The sequence below is a fragment of the Mercenaria mercenaria genome, chromosome 8 (genome assembly GCF_021730395.1).
Source record: "Mercenaria mercenaria strain notata chromosome 8, MADL_Memer_1, whole genome shotgun sequence".
Taxonomy (NCBI): Eukaryota; Metazoa; Mollusca; class Bivalvia; order Venerida; family Veneridae; genus Mercenaria; species Mercenaria mercenaria.
Genome location: NC_069368.1, coordinates 42673321 through 42699390, shown reverse-complemented (window position 1 = coordinate 42699390; position 26070 = coordinate 42673321). Strand labels below are relative to the sequence as shown.

Sequence of the window (26070 nt, the reverse complement as noted above, 5' to 3'; positions counted from 1 at the left end):
TTTACTTAATATATAAGAACAAAATCGCAATTAGATTCTTCTGCCGGTGTAACATTAAATACTGACCCCGTTGAAAATAGACCCCATGGGTCCTTTTTCAACGTTGAGAATTGACCCCGTCAACATTTCAACATTAAATATTGATCAAAAGGTCCTCTTTCAACGTTGAGAATTGACCCCGTCAACATTTCAACATTAAATATTGATCAAAAGGTCCTTTTTCAACGTTGAGAATTGACCCCGCCAACATTTCAACATTAAATTTTGATCAACGGAGTCAGTTTTCAACAGGGTCAATATTTAATGTTACACCGGCTAGTTCACTTTTCTGTTGCTCCATATAAACTAAACGGTTAAGTAACAATTCTATCAACAGGCGACTGACTCCTTTCTGAATTTTGAAATTTGTAAACTGCGGACAAATTTCTGTGCTTTTAAGTCCATAATCTTTGTTATGCGACAGTATTTTGTGTGTTTGTCATCTATTTGTTTTGGGGTGAGAGTAGTGGCTTTCTTTCTCTTCCTGCGTTAATCTTTTGATCAAATGGCGAAAAAACACCCTGTAAACATTGGCTCCACCTCATTTTCATGTAATAGTCTTCAATATGAGTGGTATTACAACATATAGATTGTACATCATGCTTAGCATTTTGAAAATTTAAGTCATTTTAAAACACTCATCTTTTTTTCTATTTCTCAGGTTATAATTAAGCAGCTTATATTTTTTGACTGTTATTAGTTTGGACTGTTTAACTTGCCAAAGCCCTTTTTTTAGTTTAAACATATTTTATTCCCAGTAAAACATGTACAAATTAAATACATACATCGTAATTTGAACAAAAAAGGAAACAAGAGGGTCATGATGACCCTGAATCGCTCACCTGAGTAATATGAGCCACACGATTCAAATGACAAACTGATCCTAAAATATAAAGAAAGTAGGTCAGTAGGTCATATTCATGGTCACTATGCTTAACTGTACATGTCATCCAAATTTCAAGGTTGTATCTTAAAAAACAAGAAAGTAGGTCAGTAGGTCAAGGTCACAGTCAGGTGACCCCTAATCACTTGGGGTCATCAGGTAATTATAATTAAACAGTTTAGGAACTATGATCTAATAATTTTTAAGTACTTTTTCCTATATAACTCATATAACAAGTGACCCCCAGGGCGGGGCCACTTTTCATCCAAGGGGTATAATTTGAACAAACTTGTAAGAGATCCACTAGGCAATGCTACAAACCAACTATCATAGGCCTAGGCCTTGAATTTTAGGACAAGAAGATTTTTTAATTAAAAATAAAAACTTGAGACCCCCCGGGGCAGGGCCTCTTTTCACCCCAGGGTAATAATTTGAACAATTTTGGTAGAGGACCACAAGGCAATGGAACATACCAAATATCAAAAGTCTAGGCCTTGCAGTTTCAGACAGGAAGATTTTTTTTTAAAAATCCTATATAAGTCTATGTAAAACTTGAGACCCCCTGGGGCAGGGCCTCTTTTCACTCCAGGATAATGATTTGAACAATTTTGGTAGAGGACCACAAGGCAATGCTACATACCATATATCAAAGGCCTAGGTCTTGTGGTTTTAGACAAGAAGATTTTTAAAGTTTTTTCCTATATAAGTCTATGCAAAACCTGAGACCCCCGGGCAGGGCCTCTTTTCACCCCAGGGGCATAATTTGAACACTTTTCAGGGCCATTAGATGATGTAACATGCCAAATATCAAGGCTTTAGGCCTTGCGGTTTGGGACAGGAAGATTTTTAAAGTTTTTCCTTTGGGTTGCCATGGCACATGGCAACCACTGAGTTCTGCATGAAATTCAATTCTTTGAATAATTTTGAAAGGGTCATTCCTGTGAAGTTTGGTGTAATTCTGCCCAGTAGTTTTCAAGAAGAAGACTTTTTTAGAAATTGTTGACAGACAGACGACGCACAACACACGACGGACAATGAGCGGTCACAAAAGCTCACCATCAGCCTTTGGCTCAGGTGAGCTAAAAAGTCAGTTTAGGATTTAGTCAGTTGACTGGCTGCTATAAGCAAAGGGTTGCTGGATACAGATGGATGCAAAAGCAGGTTCAACTATATTTATTTTCACGGTTACAGACATTTTGGGAAAATTGTGAAAATTCTGAGTTTACAGTCCATGTTCAAAAATATTTTGGGCTACAAATGTAACACATAAGTCGTCTTATACTTAAATGATAAATTCCGTAATTTCAGTACATAATGTTTTATCTATAAACCACGTGTCATGTTTTATTATCATTATCTAACAACTGATTACTAACAAAACAAACTTTTCACTTATATGTTTCATACAGCGAGATCCCTATCAAAATTGTATGTTTTATTACTTTTTATAAAATCTTGTGATTACTTCCCTTTAATATCACAATATATTACTGCTTTTGATTTCAACAGAATTTCTAATTTTACATTTGCATTTGATATATACTGAAATATTTCAAGAATCTGAACCAAAAGGCTGGTTTAAAAACAGTGTTTAGCTTCTGATTTCATATATTTCCAATTGATCCTGGTGTGCAACCAGGATAGGTAAAGGGAGGTAATAATACTTTTACAAACTTGCATTTCTAATGAAAAGCAGCTAGATATATATTTGCCAATGTAAATATTTGACAAATATAACACAATAGTTTTTTTATTCATGTGATTTCTTATGCAAGGTACAATTATTTAACTCATACCTATGCTAAAATAACTCAATCTTGGTTGGGTGACCAAGACAGGAAAATCAAATTTTAAAAATACCTCAAGTGAAATTCTAACATGCATTTAGCAGTCAGTGAACACAAACAAGTGTAAATCATCATTAGTTAAACTTTCGACCAAATTTATTACTTCATCAAAATCTGATTAACTACCTTTAATTTCTGGCAGCAAAACATGTCACTAGCATGTACATGTACAATTATGTGATACAGAGAATAAAGCCTTATATTTTAACAGGAACAGACACAAGCAAGTCTCATGATTTTCTAAAAACTGTTATATCGAAAGTTTTAAAATTGGGTTAAAACTGCTTATGCAGGAAATTAATTAATAAGGAAGTATTAAACTACAGGCACTATTTGTTCCTTATTTGTTTATAGTGCTTTTAGTTTCATGTTAAAACACATTAAGCAGCTGTCAAAATAAAGAATATGAATATTTATATGGACAGAAAAACGCTACTTTATTTACTGTACAAGCTTATACAATCACAGCCATAAGGGAGGTAATAAAAACTGCTTTTGTATGATAATAGCTTCTTCTATGTTTGTGAAATATTCAAACATATTGTAAATCTTTGCGATAACATTTACTGAAAAGAGGAAACAACAAAAAATAATATGAGCCGTGCCATGAGAAAACCAACATAGTGGGTATGCGACCAGCAAGGATCCAGACCAGCCTGCGCATCCGCGCAGTCTGGTCAGGATCCATGCTGTTCGCTTTCAAAGCCTACTGGAATTAGAGAAACTGTTAGCGAACAGCATGGATCCTGACCAGACTGCGCGGATGCGCAGGCTGGTCTGGATCCATGCTGGTCGCATACCCACTATGTTGGTTTTCCCATGGCACGGCTCATATTTTTATGTTCATAACAAGTCTTCCTTATGACAGCAAGCCTAAAAGGTTTGTCAGTATAATTCATTTTATACCTAATTCCTGTAAGTGTAAAGGGAATTGATGATCTGGTCCTGTTCAAATGCCTATCTGTGTGAAGTTGCAACCTAGTATCTGCATTAGTCTTGAGGATAGCGATTTCCAAGCAAAACATTAACCTGCACTTTCCAAGTCCAAAAAGGGGCATAACTTTGCCAAACACATGTTTTATCCACCTCAATAACTCGAATAAAGTTTCAATTTAATACATGCATTGACTTTGGAGAGAGCAACTGGTATGCAAGATGAGTTTGAAGTTTTAACTTAGTATCTGCAATAAAACGTTAACCAAAATTTCAAAGTTAACAAGACGGCCAAGATGGCCCTAGGTCGCTCACCTGAGAAACACACCATAATACACCGTAACAGTGTAAACATAGACCTAGTGATTGCATGGAAAAAAATATTCTGACTAAGTATCATTAAAATTGGAGCAAACACAAGTATTTTTTTTTATTTGACCTAGTGACCTAGTTTTTAACCCCAGACCACCCATACTCTAACTTGACCTAGATTTTATCAAGGCAATCATTCTGACCAAATTTCATGAAGATCAATTGAAAAATACAGCCTCTATCACATACACAAGGTTTTCCTTTGATTTGACCTAGTGACCTAGTTTTTGACCCCAGATGACCCATATTCAAACTTGACCTAGATTTCATCAAGGCAATCATTCTGACTAAATTTCATGAAGATCAATTGAACAAGAGGGCCAAGATGGCCCTAGGTCTCTCACCTTAGAAACACACCATAACACACCATAACAGTGTAAACATGTTTGACCTAATGATTTCATGGAAAAAATATTCTGACCAATTATCATTAAAATTGGAGCAAAAAGTCTTGAGTATAAACAAGTATTTTCTTTGATCTGACCTAGTGACCTAGTTTTTGATCCCAGATGACCCATATTCAAATTTAACCTAGAGTTCATCAAGGCTATCATTCTGACCAAATTTCAAGAAGATCAATTGAAAAATACAGCCTCTATCGCATACAGAAGGTTTTTCTTTGATTTGACCTAGTGACCTAGTTTTTGACCCCAGACTACCCATATTCGAACTTGACCTAGATTTCATCAAGGCAACCATTCTGAACAAATATTATTTATTTATTTATTTTGTTGGGTTTAACGTCGCACCGACACAATTTAAGGTCATATGGCGACTTTCCAGCTTTATTGGTGGAGGAAGACCCCAGGTGCCCCTCCGTGCACTATTTCATCACGAGCGGGCACCTGGGTAGAACCACCGACCTTCCATAAGCCAGCTGGATGGCTTCCTCACGTGAAGAATTCTACACCCCAAATGAGGTTTCGAACCCACATCGATGAGGGGCAAATGGTTTGAAGTCAGCGACTCTAACCACTCGGCCACAGAGGCCCCGAACAAATATTATGAAATCCAGTGTAAAATGCAGCCCCTATTGCATACACAAGGTTTTTCCATTATTTAACCTAGTGACCTAGTTTTTAAACCCAGCTTATCCATATTCAAACTTGACCCAAATTTCATCAAGGCTATCATTCTGACAAAATTTCATGAAGATCAGTTGAAAAATACAGCCTCTATCACATACACAAGGTGTTTCTTTGATTTGACCTAGTGACCTACTTTCTGAACCCAGATGACCCATAATCAAACTCAACGTAGATTTTATCAAGGCAATCATTTTGACCAAATTTCATGAAGATCAGTTGAAAAATACAGCCTCTATAGCGTACACAAGTTTTTTCTTTGATTTGACCTAGTGACCTACTTTTTGATCCAAGATGACCCATATTCAAACTTGACCTAGATTTCATCAAGGCTATTATTCAGACATAATTTCATGAAGATTTATTGAAAAATACAGCTTCTATTGCATACACAAAGTTTTTCTTTGATTTGACCTAGTGACCTAATTTTTTGACCCCAGATGACCCATATTCAAACTTGACTAATATTTTGTCAATGCAATCATTCTGACCAAATTTCATGAAGTTCAATTGAAAAATACAGCATCTATCGCATACACAAGGTTTTTCTTTGATTTGACCTAGTGACCTACTTTTTGATCCAAAATGACCCATTTTCAATCTCGGCCTAGATTTCATTAAGGTTATTATTTTGACTTAATTTGGGAAGATCAATCGAAAAATACAGCCTCTATCGCATATACAAGCTTTTTCTTTGATTTGACCTAGTGACCTAGTTTTTGATCCCAGATGACCCATTTTCGAATTCGACCTAGATTTTATCAAGGTTATCATTCTGACCAAAATTCATGAAGATTAATTGAAAAATACAGCCTCTATCACATACACAAGGTTTTTCTTTCATTTGACATAGTGACCTAGTTTTTGACCCCAGATGACCCTTTTCAAACTCGGCCTAGATTTTATCAAGGTTATCATTCTGACCAAAATTCATGAAGATTAATTGAAAAATACAGCCTCTATCGCATACACAAGGTTTTTTTTATTATTTGATCTAGTGACCTAGTTTTTGACCCCAGATGACCCATTTTCGAACTCGGCCTAGATTTCATCAAGGTAATCATTCTGACCAAATATCATGAAGATCAGTTGAAAAATACAGCCTCTATCGCATACACAAGCCAAATGTTGACAGACGACAAACGACAGGCAGACAGACAGACAGACGACAGACGCCGGACATCAAGCGATCAGAAAAACTCACCTGAGCATTGCTCAGGTGAGCTAAAAATACAGCCTCTATTGTATACACAAGGTTTTTCTTTGTTTGACCTAGTGACCTAGTTTTTGACCACAGATGACCAATAACCAAACTCAACCTAGATTTTATCAAGGCAATAATTCTGACCAAATTTCATAAAGATCAATTGAAAAATACAGCCTCTATCGCATACACAAGGTTTTTCTTTGATTTGACCTAGTGACCTAATTTTTCACCCAAGATGACCCATATTCAAACTTGACCAAGATTTTATCAAGGCAATCATTCTGACTGAATTTCATGAAGATCAACTGAAAAATATAGCCTCTATCGCATACACAAGGTTTTTCTTTGATTTGACCTAGTGACCTAGTTTTTGACCCCAGATGACCCATTTTCGAACTCGGCCTAGATTTCATCAAGGTAATCATTCTGACCAAATTTCATGAAGATCAGTTGAAAAATACAGCCTCTATCTCATACACAAGCTAAATGTTGACGGACAGACAGGCGACAGACAGACGCCGGACATCGAGTGATCAGAAAAACTCACCTGAGCTAAAAATGAGCATAATCTCTAAAAATACTGCCGGTTGAGTTACACATCTTTTCAAACCAATGTATATTGTCACTACAAGCAACTACATTTTATATTATGTTTCAATTGAATTTCTCAAGTAATGAAGAAGAAATTAGACCTCATAACAAGAGCTGTTGGAGGACAGCAACGCTTGACTATTCAACAGCCTTGTCAATTGAATGAATACAAAAGTCAAAAAAGGGGCATAATTTAGTAAAAATGCGAAACAGGGTTATGGAACCTGCACAGTGCTTATCAGCTCATGACAGTGGACAAGTGTGTGAAGTTTCATTCCTTTCCCATTAGTGGATACTGAGATGCCAGCTTACATACAACAAGAAACGCGGCAATGCCACGAAACCAGGTTTTCAACACTTTTCATAAGAATAAACAAGAGTTCCAGAATGTCACAATATACGCCTGTCACAGCAAATTTCTTTACTCTAGCACCTGTGGTTGTTTAGTAATCATTGTAATTCTTTTGTTTTTCTAAGTCCACAAAAAAACTCCTTACCAGGTAGAGATACCTTAAAATACACCTAAAATTAGAAAGTAACAACTATGTCCACACAGAAATCCTTACCAGGTAGAGATTGGTCAAAATACGCCTCAAAATTGGATGTAACATGCATGTTGTACTACAGAAAAGTGGTCTCGATTTTTCCCTAAGTCTAGTAATGAAAAAGTTACAATATAAGCTATTTATAGTAACAACAAAGGGAAGTAATTCTAAAGAAGGAAACTGCGCAAGACACTTCGTCTCATGATGGTGTATAATTGTGCCAAGTTACATCAAAATCCCTCTATGCATGAAGAAGATATGCTCCGGACAAAGTTTTCATTCTTGTATCCTTTGACCTCTAAGTGTGACCTTGACCTTAGACCTAGGGCCTTGGTTCTTGCGCATGACACTCCGTCTCATGATGGTGAACAATTGTGCCAACTTTCATCAAAATCCCTCCATGCATGTAGAAGATATGCTAACCCTAACCCTAACCTAACCCTAACCCTATTTTTAGTAACAATGACCTTGACCTTGATCCCAGAAACCCCAAAATCAATCCCAAGCTACAACTTTATATAAGTTTTCTATACCCCAAGTTTCATCATGATAGCTCATTCCTAAGTTAAGTTATTGACCGGAAACCCTTTTTCTATTTTAAGTAACAGTGACCTTGACCTTGACCCCAGAAACCCCAAAATCAATCCCAGCCTTTGTCTTGATATAAGCTACAAACATACCGAGTTTTATTCAAATATCTTTACCGAAACAAAAGTTATTGACTGGAAACCCTTTTTCTATTTTAAGTAACAGTGACCTTGACCTTGACCCCAGAAACCCCAAAATCAATCCCAGCCTTTATCTTGATATAAGCTACAAACAAACCAAGTTTTATTCAAATATCTTTACCGAAACAAAAGTTATTGACCGGAAACACCAGTTTGACGCCGCCGCCGCCGCCCGCCCGCCTGACCAACGACATACCCCAATCTAATAACTCAGGTTTTCAACGGTTTTCGTTGAAAACCTGGTTAAAAACTTACCCAGTAAGTGGAACAAGAGGGCCAAAATGGCTCACCTGTTATCATTGCACTTAAGGACAAGAAGATTAAAAAATCATAATCAAGATCAATCAAAAGAATTATGAGAAAATATAGTTGAAATTTTCTTAATGTTACTTCAAATAAAATTATTTTCAAATCAGGCCAGTAGTTTTATGCCCGAATGATTACATCGAGCAAAATTTTGACTGATGAAGCCCAAAGGACAGGAACAACAAAGGAAAGAAATTAAAAATAAATCTAAGTCCTCAGAAAAAATATCTAAGTCCAAAGGACAGAAACAACAAAGGGCAAAATTTAACCAAAAAGAAATAAAAAATTCTTACAAGGTACAGATATGTCAAAATACACCTAAAAATTGGAGGTACCATCCATGTTGTACCACAGAAAAGTGGTATTGGTTTTTCCCTACGGCCAATAATAATAAAGTTACTTAATAAGCTATTTATAGTAACATAAAAGGGAAGTAACTGAAAAAAATTATTGTAGGTCAACAAAAGAAGGATCTGCCAAATAAAAACAAAAGCACTGCAATTGACGCAAATGCAGAGCAATATACACACAAAACAAAGTCATATGACCTTTGACCCCTAAGTGTGACCTTGACCTTGAAGTGAGCCATCCAAATGCGCTCTGCACATTGTTTCGATGAGGTGAACATTTGTGTCAGGTTTCTTTGAAATCCTTCAAGGGGTTCAACAGTTACAGAGCAGAAGGGAAATTGCTAACCAACAGACATACAGATTGACAGACACCGAGGCAATAACATAATATGTCCCTTTGGGCATATAAAAAGGAATCAAGATCTTATGGTGATACAAGTTGTGTGCAAGTTTGGTTAAAATCAAATATTAAATGAAGCTGCTATTATGCCGAAAAGGTCAAAATACCTAATTTTGGCCCTTTCAGGGGCCGTAACTCTGGAACCCATACAGGGATCTGGCCGGTTCAAGGAAGGAACCAAGACCTTATGGTGACACAAGTTCTGTGCAAGTTTAATTAAATTCAAATCATAAATGAAGCTGCTATTGTGCAGACAAGGTCAAAATAGCTAATTCTGGCCCTATCAGGGGCCATAACTCTGGAACCCATAAAAGAATCTAACCATTTCAAGAAAGGAACCAACATCTTGGTTCGATACAAGTTGTGTGCAAGTTTGGTTAAAATCAAACCATAAATGAAGCTGCTATTGTGCAGACAAGGTCAAAAAAGCTAATTTTGGCCCTTTCAGGGGCCATAACTCTGGAACCCGTTATGGGATCTGGTCAGTTCCAGAAAGGAATCGAGATCTTATGGTGACACAAGTTTTGTGCAAGTTTGATTAAAATCAAATCATAAATGAAGCTGCTATGGTGCAGACAAGGTCAAAAAGGCTAATTTTGGCCCTTTCAGGGGCCATAACTCTGGAACACATAATGGGATCTGGTCGGTTTAAGAAAGGAACTGAGATCTTATGGTGACACATGTTTTCTGCAAGTTTAATTAAATTCAAATCATAAATGACGCTGCTATTGTGCAGACAAGGTCAAAATAGCTAATTTTGGCCCTTTCAGGGGCCATAACTCTGGAACCCATAAAGGAATCTGGCCAGTTGAAGAAAAGAATCAAGATCTTATGGTGACACAAGTTGTGTGCAAGTTTGGTTAAATTCAAAAAATAAATGAAGCAGCTGTTGTGCAGACAAGGTCAAAATAGCTAATTCTGGACCTTTCAGGGGCCATAACTCTGGAACACATGAAGGAATCTGGCCAGTTCAAGAAAGGATCCAAGATCTCACAGTGATACAGTTTTGTGCAAGTTTGGTAAAAATCAATTCATAAATGAAGCTGCTATTGTGCAGACAAAGTCAAAATAGCTAATTTTGGCCCTTAAGGGGCCATAACTCTGGAACCCATAAAGGCATCTGGCCGGTTCAAGAAAGGAACCAAGATCTTATGGTGATACAAGTTGTGTGCAAGTTTGGTTAAAATAAAATCATAAATGAAACCACAGACAAGAAATTGTTGACGCAGAAAAATAGCAAATTCTGGCCCTTTAAGGGGCAATAACTCTAGAACCCATGATGGGATCTGGCCAGTTTTCGAAAGGAATTGAGATATCATGCCAATACAAGTTTTGTACAAGTTTGATCAAAATTGCTTACAAAATGTGGTCTCTATCTTGTTCAAAAGAAATTGTGGACGGACGACAAACGAACGGTGATCACAAAAGCTCACTCTGTCACTACGTGACAGGTGAGCTAAAAAGATAAGAATTAAATACACAGTGTTGTGGAATTCTTCTCCTTAATTTTTTCAAGTGTCATTAATTTGGACTGCTTAACTTGCCTTAGCCTCTGTATTTGTTTGCTAAGCACCAGTATTATTTGGGGTTTTTTCCAAGGGTGATTCTAATTTACTTGCGAATTTTGTTATTTTTATAGTTGTTTTTCCTTTAAATGGTATTCTAACAAGATTCGCAGTAATTGCTAAATAAACATATAGCGAAATCGCCTATACATTTTGATAAAATATGGTGGGCTGTTACATTTCATCCCCCATGATTGTGACATAAGAAATTCTACTTTTGTTCAGTTACACACAAAATATTTCAGGGCCAACAGGTTGAAAACAACATTTCAAAAACACAATTATGATAAAAAGTCATACTGACTTTTATGTATGACCGTAAAACACGTTTTGATCCCTACGAGCGAATTCAATTAGCTCAATTATGATTCAGCGGGGACGTCATACATGTATGACATAATGTATTGCTTCACTGTACCAGACAGAAATCAGAATTTAATCGTAATAATAACAATATGCCATTCAGTATGGACAAAATCGTATCAAAATACATTTTTGTATTTGCAATAAGTAGTACAATCTTGTGTGTAAGAATCAAAATAAGTCGTTCACTATCATTTCAATAGGTCGTGCTATACAAAGCACCACGAATTTGTGTTTTAAACGAAAAATCAGGGATGAATTAAGGCTAAAATTGTGATCAATGCAAAAGAAAATATACGAAATTCTTATAATGTGACATGCATTCAGAAAATTTGCCTTATTTTTAATAAAATTTATTTTTGGTATGCACCATCTAAACATTCACCCTTTAATCAACTGATTTCACTTAACCTACCGCTCATGTAAGTCATTTTGGACTTATATTGACTGGGAAAACTTGAAGCATGCCTTTCAAAAAACATCTCAAGGAATAAACATACCTTTATTTGGTAATTATCCAAATAACAATCGAAAATGTTAGACCACGTTTATCAGATTTCAACAAATTGTTGAAATCACATCGCTATTTCCGTTTTGGTTGTTCAATCGTTTCTACACTGTGATAACGTACTACACTTCGAATGCTCAGTGTTCAGAACAACAAGAGCTGTCCCTAAGACAGCCAAGCTCGACTATTCGAAATATTGTCCCAGAAGCAGGAAAATATTACCCAAAAAGGTTAAATATCAAAAGAGTTTTAAGTTCAAAAGGGGGAATAATTTGACCAAAATGCATATCAGTTATGGGACTTGCTGCTATCAACTAGTTTTATAACCCCGAAAGCACATGTGAAGTTTCAATTCAATATCTGCATTAGTTTTGGAGATAGAAACTTGCATGTAAAACTTTAACCAGAATTTTCAAAGTCCAAAAGGGGGCATAATTTGCCCAAAATACATGCCAGAGTTATGGGACTTGATCCAGTGAGGTTAGTAATTGATCTAGAAAAAGAAAAAATAAGTTTCAAATCTATATGCCTTTTAGTAATAGCTGTATGTACTTGCACGCAAAACTTTAACCAGAATTTGCTAAGTCCAAAAGGGGACATAATTTGGCCAAAATGAAGGTCAGAGTTATGGGACTTGCTTGCTATCAACTAGATTTATAACCCCGAAGACACATGTGAAGTTTCAAATCAATATCTGCACGCGTTTTGGAGATAATAACTTGTATGTAAAACTTTAACCAAAATTTTCTAAGTCTAAAAGGGAGCATAATTTGCTCAAAAAACATGTCAGAGTAATGGGACTTGACCCAGTGAGGTTGGCAATTGATCTAGAAAAAGAAAAAATAAGTTTCAAATCTATATGCCTTTTAGAAATAGCTGTATGTACTTGCATGCAAAACTTTAACCAGAATTTTCTAAGTCCAAAAGGGGGCATAATTTGGCCAAAATGAAGGTCAGAGTTATGGGACTTGCTGCTATCAACTAGATTTATAACCCCGAAGACACATGTGAAGTTTCAAATCAATATCTGCATTAGTTTTGGAGATAGTAACTTGCATGTAAAACTTTAACCAAAATTTTCTAAGTCTAAAAGGGGGCATAATTTGCTCAAAATACATGTCAGAGTTATGGGTCTTGACCCAGTGAGGTTGGTAATTGATCTAGAAAAAGAAAAAATAAGTTTCAAATCTATATGCCTTTTAGAAATAGCTGTATGTACTTGCACGCAAAACTTTAACTAGAATTTTCTAAGTCCAAAAGGGGGCATAATTTGGCCAAAATGAAAGTCAGAGTTATGGGACTTGCTGCTATCAACTAGTTTTATAACACCAAAGACACATGTGAAGTTTCAAATCAATATCTGCATTAGTTTTGGAGATAGTAACTTGCATGTAAAACTTTAACCAAAATTTTCTAAGTCCAAAAGGGGGCATAATTTGCTCAAAATACATGTCAGAGTTATGGGACTTGACCCAGAGAGGTTGGTAATTGACCTAGAAAAAGAAAAAATAAGTTTCAAAGCTATATGCCTTTAATTGATGGCTGTATGTACTTGCATGCAAAAACTTAACCAAGGTGTGACGCCGACGCCGACGCCAGGGTGAGTAGAATAGCTAGACTATTCTTCGAATAGTCGAGCTAAAAATACTGCAGCATCTTTAAATTTTGTGGCATAAAATTTCATGACTTTGCCCAAAATGACTATTTCATGAGGACATTAATTTATGGATTTTCACTTATTATAGTAAAATGAATGGGAACTTTGCTTGTTCGTTGAATTTGAATTTCTGCTAAAAATAGTCCCCTGAAAATATTAATGATTTCATACCAGACATAAATTTGCTTCCCTGGTACAACAAGCTGCCTAGAAGACAGCTATATCCCCCGCCCCTGTTATGGATAGCAAAAGGGTTGATGGTATTGGATGGAAGCATAGATGTTATTAAATATATTTTATAGTCCATTTATGACAACATCAATGAATTTGAAAATCATTGAAGGCATTCAGGAGATACAGAGCGAACACAAACTGGAAGGCTCAAACCTTTGACCTTGAGTTGTGACCTTGACCTTTGGCCGACTTATTTGTTCTACACATCAACTTGATGAGGTGATCATTTAACCCGAGTTTCAAGAAATTACTTCAAGGAGTTTAGGAGATACACAGTGGACAAAAAATGGAAGGCTCAAACCTTTAACTTTGAATTGTGACCTTGACCTTGATCCGATATGGCTGACTCTTCAGTTTTGCACATAGCCTTGATGAGGTGAGCATTTAACCTAAGTTTCATGAAAATCTTTCAAGGGGTTTAAGATATATGGAGCAGACAGAAGTGTAACAGGTGGACGGACAGACAAAGACAATTCCTATAACCCCCCAACAACTCATGGAGGGGGATTAATCAAATCCATTTTGGGACTGAGTGAAAGTTCACAAACACTTTAACCTAAAAATCTAAGTAAAAAGAGGGATAATTCAAGAAATATTGGTGCAAGATTTATGACCCTTGTGCCATATGATGTGGGCGATGATGAGGAATATCTATTTTAAGTTTGAAGCAAGTCCATCAAGTAATTACAGAGATAACTAGAAAGTGCATCAAAACTTTAGCCAAGGTATGTATGCAGATGGATGCTGAGGCCGGGCAGAGTAGAATAGCTCTCCATATACAGCTTATAATCTTTTTTTCCAACAGAAATCAAACTGAACAAAGAAATTGACACAAGGTGCCACAGTAAGCCATCCTGCTTACTGGGCATTTATTCTAAAAACTTCAATGTCTGATTTCATCATAAAAATAAATTAAACAAGGCAGTCTGAAAGACAGCTTAATCCCCGCCACTGCTATGGATAGTGAAAGGGTAAACCTTTGACCTTTAGCTGTGACCTTGACCTTGAACTGACGGCTGACTCATGAACTCTGCACAATGTCTTGATGAGGTGATCATTTGACCCAAGTTTCATGAAAATCCTTCAAGAGGTTTAGGAGATACAGAGCTCAAACCTTTGACCTTGAGTTGTGACCTTGACCTTGAGTTGACATAGCTGACTCATGAGTTCTTGATGAGGTGATCATTTGACCCAAGGTTGATGAAAATCCTTCAAGGGGTTTACGAGATACAGAGTGGGCATAAAATGGAAGGCTCAAACCTTTGACCCTAAGTTGTGACCTTGACCGTGAGCACGCATGACTGACTCATAAGTTCTGCACATCGTTTTGATGAGGTGATCATTTGACCCAAGTTTTATAAAATTCCTTCAAGGGGTTTAGGAGATACAGAGCGGACACAAAATGGAAGGCTAAAACCTTTGACCTTGAGTTGTGACCTTGACCTTGAGCCGGCATGGCTGACTCATGGGTTCTGCACATCATCTTGATGAGGAGATCATTTGACCCAAGTTTCATGATCATCCTTCAAGGGGTTTAGGAGATACAGAGCGGACAGACGGAAGGACGGATGGAAGGACGGAAGGATGGACGGAGATCATTACAATCCCCCACCATTTCTGGCGGGGGATTAATTAAAGTAAATTGAAATTCTTTCGAGATCCTTCACAATGTAACTTGCTGATGGATAGTGGCACAGAATGCTTTGATTAATGCACTCACAGAGGAAAATTTGATCACCAGATGTTTACATTTCTACTAACTATATGTTGTTTTTTTTCATTCCAAATAGACTTTTCCCCCAGATTTTAAGCTCAAATTGGAAGTGCACATTATAAACAGGTGCACATTTCAAATGGGTAATAGTGAAATCCAGTAAAATACAGAAACTACTTCAGTGCAATCATCAAATAAAGATTAATGAAATGTGCGACTAAATGCATAAAACAAAACAGAAATGCCCAACTGGAAAACAAATAACTAAGCATTACTAAGGAAGTGAATGCCAATGTCAATTTTACAACTGATATTACAAATTTATTTCCCTGATTAATAACTTCAAACCAAGAGAGGAAGTTATATTTGGGAAATACATTTTCAACATATTACGTCGGACAAATAAACTTCAGTTTTCTGTAAAATATAGGAAGTTATATTTGGGATTTACATTTTCAACATATTACGTCGGACAAATAAACTTTTCAGTTTTCTGTAAAATATAGGAAGTTATATTTGGGAAATACATTTTCAACATATTACGTCGGACAAATAAACTTTTCAGTTTGCTGTAAAATATAAGGTCAGTTATCTTATTCTATTCACTGTTTCTTATTTTAGTTTGTGACCTTTTCTTTCTGATTTTATTCACTATATCTTGTTCAATTGAGTGTCTTTCAGAACTTTATTCAATGTCTATTTCTTAATAACATGTGTTTTTAATTTCCATTTGTTTCGCATTATTGTAATATTGCCGAATTCTGTTTTTTGTTTTTTTAAGTTAAAACAAATTCTTTGTATAAACTGTTATAAAATAAGGCAACTGTACACACTAGCTTATTTTTTACAGTTTAATATGGATATGGGAGTAAGAGTGTGTGTGTGTGTGTGTGTGTGTGTGTGTGTGTGTGGATAGGGGGAGGAGGGGAATGGGGGGCACAGGTAAAACAAGCAACCCTCAGCCAGCTGGTTAGATTCCACTAAAGAAAGAGTTCTAAACCCCCAGTTATGAACCCAAAGAAGAGAGTGGTGATAGTGATTATTAAAAATTTGGCTGCATTTTTTTTTGTCTTTTCTTGTTCATTTTGGTATACAAATTTATTGACCATATCAGCATTATAAGACAACAAGAGCTGTCAGTGGACAGCGCGCTCGACTATTCTCAGTGCTTGATAGTATAATATAAGCAATGAGTAAACTTTAACATTACTATAAGCATATTATAAGTCGAAAAGGGGCCATAATTCAGTCAAAATGCTTGATAAAGTTGCCTCCTCCTTTTTACAGACTGGGGTCATGATGGTAAACAAGTATGCAAAATACGAAAGCAATATCTCAATGGACTTTGAAAATATTTGGGGTGGTACGCAAATTTTAACATTTATTCAAAGTAGAAAAGGGGCCATAATTCAGTCAAAATGCTTGATAGAGTTACCTCCTCCTTTTTACAGACTTGGGTCATAATGGTAAACAAGTATGCAAAATATGAAAGCAATATCTCAATGGACTTTGAAAATATTTGGGGTGGTACGCAAACTTTAACATTTATTCTAAGTCGAAAAGGGGCCATAATTCAGTCAAAATGCTTGATAGAGTTGCCTCCTCTTTTTTACAGACTGGGGTCATGATGGTTAACAAGTATGCAAAAACTGAAAGCAATCTCTCAATTGACTTTGAAAATATTTTGGGTAGTACGCAAACTTTAACATTCGTGTGACGCTCACGCTAGTTGAATGCTAACGCCCACGCCGACACCGGGGCGAGTAGGATAGCTCCCCTATTCTTCGAATAGTCGAGTTAAAAATCGTCCCCTGGTATTTCCATAAATAGGGTCAGGGGGCTGGCGAAATTAACCAATATAAAGACTACAATATTAGCGATTATTTTTATCAGAAGATAAGGATTTAGGAAAGTTCTTAGTTTCTCACAGTGAAAATACTATTTTACGACCTCAGCAACAAAATCTCTGCAAAAATAATTTGTTAACCTTGAAAAATGCGAATAATGTCACACCATCGGTATCGAGCCACAGAAGTGGCAGAGTAGAAATTAGAAGATAAAATTTCAAAAATAAAGTTATCTTTGAGGATATTTTTGCTACATCTTAATTACAACTATGTTTTATGATAATCTGCAATACTTTTTTATTCATTTTCTTTGTTTAAACCTTGAAAAAAGGATAATCTTATACCCCCCCCCCACACACACACACCGTAAAACCGGGAACTGGTGTTTATTAGTGGCTAATACCGGAAAACAGGATTTATCCTATAATGTTGATATGGAGAATGATGTGATTCAAGTACAATATCTCTGTCTTCTCCACAATATAATCACCTGCATAAAAAGCAATACTTAGGTAAACATGAAGTGCTCCTTAGAATTTTATTCCAGGCAGTTACATTTGTAAATCACCAAGTGGTCATGGTTTAAAAATTTAGCACAGCACTTACAGTAATTTATTAGGAATTGACTGAATGCTCACATAAAGTGGAATTTATAAATGCATTTCTCAAGTAAAAATCATGCTGAAATAGATGTGTGTGTAAAAGGGGTGGAGGAAATTATAGCCTTTAACCAAATATACCTAACTCTTCCTGTTACCAGTAAGAAATAATAAGTGTCCAAATATGACTTTTCTTATTTTGAGTGAGGCAGGCTTTTTAAGAAAAGTCAATCTGCATGCAGGAGTTGTTTTCCTTCAATTTCAGAAATATCTAAACATAGGTAAGGGAGATCACTGCATAGAAGATTGAAGAAAAGAGCTGTTATTTTATTAAACTAAGTCTGATTCCTTTCTTTCTAAAGCATCAACTTCAAATACTTTAATTGCTTTTATAAAACATTCACCAGAAGCACACTATGTGCAGTGCCAGTAAGATGCCCATCATGCCACTTTAAATATAAATGTTTCTTTTGCCGACAAGCTAATATAAACATTTTCAGTTGTTGTTAAAATCATGGGTCAGTATATAAAGGGCAAACACACTCTTTTTTAATTTATGCCTAAACTACTACACTAAATACATTAACTAAATAAAAGGAATTAATTTGTCTGCCTTGTTTTAGTTACTGCATTTCTGCATACATATCAAAGTCTCTGTTTTACATAGAGCTTGTATATCATACTTTACAATAAACATGACATTCTTATTTTCAGCTATTTTCTTATAAAAAAAACTACCATATACTTCCATACAATGTATTATAAATTTTACAAATTTAAATTGGATATCAACATGTAAATAAACAACATTTAGCATGAAATATATTTTATCAAAACAAAGTTATATTTGAAATTCTGTTTCAGGATGTTTCATACACCAGATCACTACCACAATATATCTATGAGGCTTTCTGAGGTCTTAGGTGATATTGGAGATAATGAAAAGATGTTGCTGAAGAGAAGAAGGGCAGCTGTACTGGATGAAATCAGCAAAACAATCATACACAGAGCAAGAAAATATCAAATGACTATCTATAATTTTGGCAGTTGGTCTGAAGGTACTACAACACCAGGACTTAGATCAGATGCTGACCAGCTTTTCACTATGGATGATTACAATGTGATACAGGACTGGTCAGAATGGACTCTAGGTAAGCATAACTACCTGATGATCCAAAATGAAACAACACCTCCTGGATATTGTCATCTACAGAGACTTAGACCTGATGCTCCACTTCCTGATACACATGAATATAATAATCACTATGTCAAGGACACTAGTGGACGGATATTGTTCAAGAATACAATCCTTGATCATATGATCCATCAACTTGCGACAGGAAGACAGCAGAGACAAGGACCATCATTAGCACGAACACAACCTGGTATAGCAGATAGTGACTTAGTATCAGCATTTCCTTGTACATCATGGCCACAATCAGCTAAAGCCTGCCTAGGTCATTTAGATGTAAACAATTGGCCCACAGCTAATATGTACAGATATATAAAAACTACAAAGTGTTTTGTTGTTAGTGTTGGCAACAAAGTCAGCGAAAATGCAGATTTTGAATGGAGACTTTCTACCTCATTAGCTGAACGGTGCTTGATGTTCAATTTGAACATTACTCAAATAAGATGTTATATCTTAATGAAAATGATTATAAAAACATACATTAATCTTGACAATGAAAGTTACATTTCCAGTTTCATGTGTAAAACTGTTTTGTTTCACTGTATAGCAAGTAAACCATTATATATATGGAAGGAATGTAACATTTTAAACTGTCTTACATACTGCATACTTACACTGAACACATGTATATCATGTAGAAACTGTCCACATTTCTTTGATCGTGAAAACAACTTGATGGCAGGAAAGCTTTCAAATAAAGTAAAACAAGAGTTACTTCAAACAACAGCAAACATGATACCATGTGATGGAATGTCACTTTTTGGAATTCAGATTGACGATGTTGGTGAAAGGCTTCAGATTAACATAATGATTGGAGTACATCATAACATTCCAAGCCCAGATGTATACACTATCAGTACTTCAGCTCATTTATTACGACAGACAGCTCGATTTATTTTAAGCACCCATAATGGAGTTATTCATGCGACAAAAGATGAAAGTTTCTTTATGAAATTGAGAATTCTGTTACATATAGTACAACATTTAACAAGATACAACAGGGATGGTGATATGTTATGTAAGGTATCAAGCAGACATCTAGCACCTCTATATTGCAGCTCTATAGGGTCCCTGATAGCCTCTCATAACATTCAAATAAACAACACAGTTTCTCCTCAAGCACTAGCCTGGCTTGAAACAGGACTGGACTCGGATGTTGCTTCAAGCAGACTTAAAGTTGCTTCTATATTGTATTGTACAGGGCTAATGGAAAGTGCAGCATTTATTCTTAATGATGTAGATCAACGATACAATATAGAAGTTACTGAGCCTCTATGTGGCTGTTACAATTTCCCTACAACACACGTCAAAACAGGATTTGGTCAGATTTCCAGTCAATATGATGAAGAAGCAGTCAAGTACATTCTAGCTTATTGTGTAAGATTTAGTAGAGAAGAAATAAACTGTGTACCACATGAACTTCAGTATGAGATGTTCAGATCAACACAGGAGGACATTCAACACAGATATATAGATGATAACTGGATGGACTGTGCTGTAGTCGACTCACTTCCATACCTTTATTTTCTACAATACAAGACATTAGGCAACCTAAACAGGCCCGAGGAACAGCAACAAGCACTGAACAAACTGATATGGGCGACTGAAACAGAGGACAATCTTGGACACAGAGAAACGGCACTGAATCTACTTGGACAGTGCATGGAACAGGAGAACAGACTAGATGATGCTCTACAGTGTTACATATTCTCCCTATGTGAAAGGGAAACAAATAATGCAGCAAAAATTCATATCTGCAGGTGTTTGGCTAACATACGTGTATAAAGACTCATTTATTGAACTTAAACAGATTAGCATCTCTGACTTATTTTGTTTTGCGCAATGGTTTTAATAGTTGTTATTAATATTGCCTACAAGGACTATACTTGTTCTTGTTCTGAGCCAATATTACATTATCTATAAGAGGGCCATGATGGCCCTATATCGCTCACCTGAGTTTAATTGCTTTCTTGAAAAAAATTCTTTGCTAAAGCTAAACAAGTAACCCCATGGGGTGGGGTCAATTTGACCCCAGAGGTCATGATTTGAACAAATTTTGTAGAAGTCTTATTAGGCAATGCTACATGTCAAACATCTAAGATCTAAGCCTTCTGGTTTATTTTTAGAAAATTTTTGAAGATTTTCCTATGTAAAATCAAGTGACCCCTGGGGTGGGGTCAATTTTAACCCCGGGGGTCATGATTTGAAATATATTTTGTAGAGGTCCGCTAGGCAATGCTACATATGAAATATCTAAGCTCTAGGCCTTCTGGTTTATTTTGAAGATTTTTCTATGTACAATCAAGTAACCCCATGGGGCGGGGTCAATTTGACCCCGGGGGTCATGATTTGAATAAATTTTGTAGAAGTCTACTAGGCAATGCTACATGTCAAATATCTAAGATCTAGGCCTTCTGGTTTATTTTTAGAAATTTTTTGAAGATTTTCCTATGTAAAATCAAGTGACCCCTGGGGTGGGGTCAATTTTGACCCCGGGGATCATGATTTGAATAAATTTTGTAGAGGTCCACTAGGCAATGCTACATGTGAAATATCTAAGCTCTATGCATTCTGGTTTATTTTTAGAAATTTTTTGAAGATTTTCCTATGTAAAATCAAGTGACCCCTGGGGCGGGGTCATTTTGACCTTGGGGTCCATGATTTGAACAAATTTTGTAGAGGTCCACTAGGCAATGCTACACGTGAAATATCTAAGCTCTAGGCCTTCTGGTTTATTTTTAGAAATTTTTTGAAGATTTTCCTATGTAAAATCAAGTGACCCCTGGGGCGGGGTCATTTTGACCTTGGGGTTCATGATTTGAACAAATTTTGTAGAGGTCCACTAGGCAATGCTACATGTGAAATATCTAAGCTCTAGGCCTTCTGGTTTATTTTTAGAAAATTTTTGAAGATTTTTCTATGTAAAATCAAGTGACCCCTGGGGCGTGGTCAATTTTGACCCCGGGGTCATGATTTGAAAAATTTTAGTAGAGGTACACTAGGCAATGCTACATGTCAAATATCTAAGCTCTAGGGCTTCTGGTTTTTGAGAAGAACATTTTTTAAGATTTTCCTATGTAAAATCAAGTGACCCCTGGGGCGGGGTCAATTTTGACCCTGGGGTCATGATTTGAACAAATTTGGTAGAGGTCCACTAGGCAATGCTTCCCACCAAATATCTAAGCTCTAGGGTTTCTGGTTTTTGAGAAGAAGATTTTTAAAGTTTTTCGTTTTGGTTGCCTGGCAACCAGAATTCTGTATGGAATTCAATTCTTTGAACAATTTTTAAAGAAGACCATCCAAGGAACATCCCGGTGAAGTTTCATCAAAATTGGTCTGCTGGTTTAGGAGGAGATGTTGTTTAAAGGAAAGTGTGGACGGCCGGACGGTGAGCGATCACAATACCTCACCCTGAGCACTTCGTGCTCAGGTGAGCTAATAAAGCCAACACTTACATTCATTTTGGCCATTTTTTCCAAAAGTCATAGATGTGAAAATCCCTAAAATGGTCCACCCCACATTTTGAACCAACAAAGTGAACTGTAAAACATGTTTCACTAATGTACCTCTCAAATCAGAACAAGAGTGCCAGCTAGAATGTCACAATATAAGCCCGTCACAGCAAATTTCTTTAAACCAGCACATGTATTTGCAAATGGAATTTTAATTTTGTGGTTGTTTAGTAATTATTGTAATTCTTTTGTTTTTCTAAGTTCACAAAAAAAACTCTTTACCAGATAGAGATACCTTAAAATACACCTACAATTTGAAAGTAACATCTGTTTTGTTCCACAGAAAAGTGGTGTTGGTTTTTCCCTACGGTCAATTATAAAAAAGTTACAATATAAGTTTTTCATAGTAACAACTAAGGGGAGTTAATCTTTAAAAAAACAAGAGGACCATGATGGTCCTGAATCGCTCACCTCTTCCCACATGACCCAGTTTTGAGTATGACGTCGTTTTTTCTATTATTGACCTATTGACCTAGTTTTCGAAAGTACGTGACCCTGTTTTGAACTTTACCTAGATATCATCAAGGTGAACATTCTCACTAATTTTCATGAAGATCTCATGAAAAATATGGCCTCTAGAGAGGTCACAAGGTTTTTCTATTTTTATATCTACTGGCCTAGTTTTTGACTGCACGTGACCCAGTTTCGAAACTGACCTAGATATCATCAAGGTGAACATTCAGATCAATTTTCATGAAGATCCATTGAAAAATATGGCCTCTAGAGAGGTCAAAAGATTTTTCTAATTTTAGACCTACTGACCTAGTTTTTGATCGTAGTTGACCTAGTTTCAAACTTGACCTAATTATCATCAAGATAAACATTCAGACCAACATTTATACAGATCCCATGAAAAATATGGCCTCTAGAGAGGTCACAACGTTTTTTCATTATTTGACCTACTGACCTACTTTTTGAAGGCACGTGACCCACTTTCGAACTTGACCTAGATATCATCAAGATGAACATTCAGACCAATTTTTATGGAGATCCATTCAAAAGTATGGCCTCTACAGAGGTCACAAGGTTTTTCTATTTTTAGACCTACTGACCTAGTCTTTGATCGTACATGACCCTGTTTCGAACTTGACCTAGATATCATCAAGATGAACATTCAGACCAACTTTCATACAGATCCCATGAAAAATATGGCCTTTAGAGAGGTCACAAGGTTTTTCTATTATTTGACCTACTGACCTAGTTTTTGAAGGCATGTGACCCACTTTCGAACTTGACCTAGATATCATCAAGATGAACATTCAGACCAACTTTCATACAGATCCCATGAAAAATATGGCCTCTAGAGAGGTCACAAGGTTTTTCTATTATTTGACCTACTGACCTAGTTTTTGAAGGCACGTGACCCACTTTCGAACTTGACCTAGATATCATCACAGTGAAAATTCTGACCAATTTTCATGAAGATCTCATGAAATATATGGCCTCTAGAGAGGTCACAAGGTTTTTCTATTTTTTGACCTACTGACCTAGTTTTTGACGGCACGTGACCCAGTTTCGAACTTGACCTAGATATCATCAAGATGAACATTCACACCAACATTCATACAGATCCCATGATAAATATTGCGTTTAGAGAGGTCACAAGGTTTTTCTATTATTTGACCTACTGACCTAGTTTTTGAAGGCATGTGACCCAGTTTCGAACTTGACCTAGATATCATCAAGGTGAACGTTCTGACCAATTTTCATGAAGATCTTGTGAAATATATGGCCTCTAGAAAGGTCACAAGGTTTTTCTATTTTTAGACCTACTGACCTAGTTTTTGATGGCACGTGACCCAGTTTTGAACTTGACCTAGATATCATCAAGATGAATATTCTGACCAATTTTCATGAAGATCTCATGAAATATATGACCTCTAGAGAGGTCACAAGGTTTTTCTATTTTTAGACCTACTGACCTAGTTTTTGAAGGCACGTGACCCAGTTTCGAACTTGACCTAGATATCATCAAGGTGAACACTCTGACCAACTTTCATAAAGATCCCATGAAAAATGTGACCTCTAGAGTGGTCACAAGCAAAAGTTTACGGACGGACCACGGATGCCGTGCGATCACAAAAGCTCACCTTGTCACTTTGTGACAGGTGCGCTAAAAATAACCCAAAAAAACAAGAGGGCCATAAAGGCCCTGTATCACTCACCTGATCTATTGACCTAAAGATAATCAAGATTAACATAATGACCAAGTTTCATTAATTAAGATATGGTCATAAATGTGGTCTCTAAAGTGTTAACTAGCTTTTCATTTGATTTGACTCAGTGACCTAGTTTTTGACCCCACATGACCCAGATTCGAATCTGACCTAAAGATCATCAAGATTAACATTTTGACTAAGATTCATGAAGATACAGTCATAAATGTGGCCTCTAGAGTGTTAACAAGCTTTTCCTTTGATATGACCAAGTGACCTAGTTTTTATGCCTACCTGACCGAGATTTGAACTTGACCTATAGATCATCAAGATCAACATTCTGACCAAGTTTCATTTAGATATGATCATAAATGTGGCCTCTACAGTGTTAACTAGCTATTCCTTTGATTTGACCTGGTGACCTAGTTTTTGATCCTACATGACCCAAATTCAAACTGAACCTTGAGACTATTAACATTAAGATTCTGACCAAGATTCATTAAGATATAGTCATAAATGTGGCCTCTACAGTTTTAACAAGCTTTTCCTTTGATTTAACCTGGTGACCTAGTTTTTGATCCCAGATGACCCAATATCTAACTCATCCAAGATTTTATTGAGGGTAACATTCTGACCAAGTTTCATTAAGATTGGACCAAAATTGTGACCTCCGGAGTGTTAACAAGCTTTTCCTTCAATTTGACCTGGTGACCTAGTTTTTAACCCCAGATGACCCAATATCAATCTCGTCCCAAGATTTTATTGAGGGTAACATTCTGACCAAGTTTCATTAAGATTGGGCTAAAATTGTGTCCTCTGGACTGTTAACAAGCTTTTCCTTTGATCTGACCTGGTGACCTAGTTTTTGACCCCAGATGACCCAATATCGAACTTATCCAAGGTTTTATTGAGGGTAACATTCTGACCAAGTTTCATTAAAATTGGGCCAAAATTGTGACCTCTCCAGTGTTAACAAGCTTTTACTTTCATTTGACCTGGTGACCTAGCTTTTGACCCCAGATGACCCAATATCGAACTTGTCCAAGATTTTATTGAGGGTAACATTCTGACCAAGTTTCATTAAGATTGGACTAAAATTGTGACCTCTAGAGTGTCAACAGTCAAATTGTTGACGATGGACAACAGACGGACGGATGGAGACAGACGGACGACGGACACAGGGCCATCACAAAAGCTCACCTTTGAGCACTTCATGCTCAAGTGAGCTAAAATCTGAATGTCCACACAAAAATCTTTACCAGGTAGAGGTCAGTCAAAATACACCTCAAAATTGGATGTAACATGCATGTTGTACTAAGAAAAGTGGTCTTGATTTTTCCCTACGACTAGTAATGAAAAAGTTACAATATAAGCAATTTATAGTAAAACTAAGGGAAGTAATTCTAAAGAAGGGACCTGCAGATGACACTTCATCTC

At 36.3% G+C, this 26070-nt stretch overlaps 2 protein-coding genes across 2 annotated transcripts in view; one reads left to right on the top strand and one right to left on the bottom strand.

The window, feature by feature from the left end:
- The window catches only part of LOC123565392 (CST complex subunit CTC1-like), an 85764-nt gene that overhangs the window by 16482 nt on the left and 43212 nt on the right, over window positions 1-26070 (bottom strand). The window lies entirely within an intron of this gene.
- On the top strand, window positions 15720-20799 carry LOC123566501 (uncharacterized). The gene is made up of 2 exons (XM_045360662.2): window positions 15720-15910; window positions 18638-20799. Exon 2 carries the CDS (start codon window positions 18639-18641, stop codon window positions 20748-20750), a length of 2112 nt encoding a protein of 703 aa, XP_045216597.2. The 5' UTR covers window positions 15720-15910; window position 18638; the 3' UTR covers window positions 20751-20799.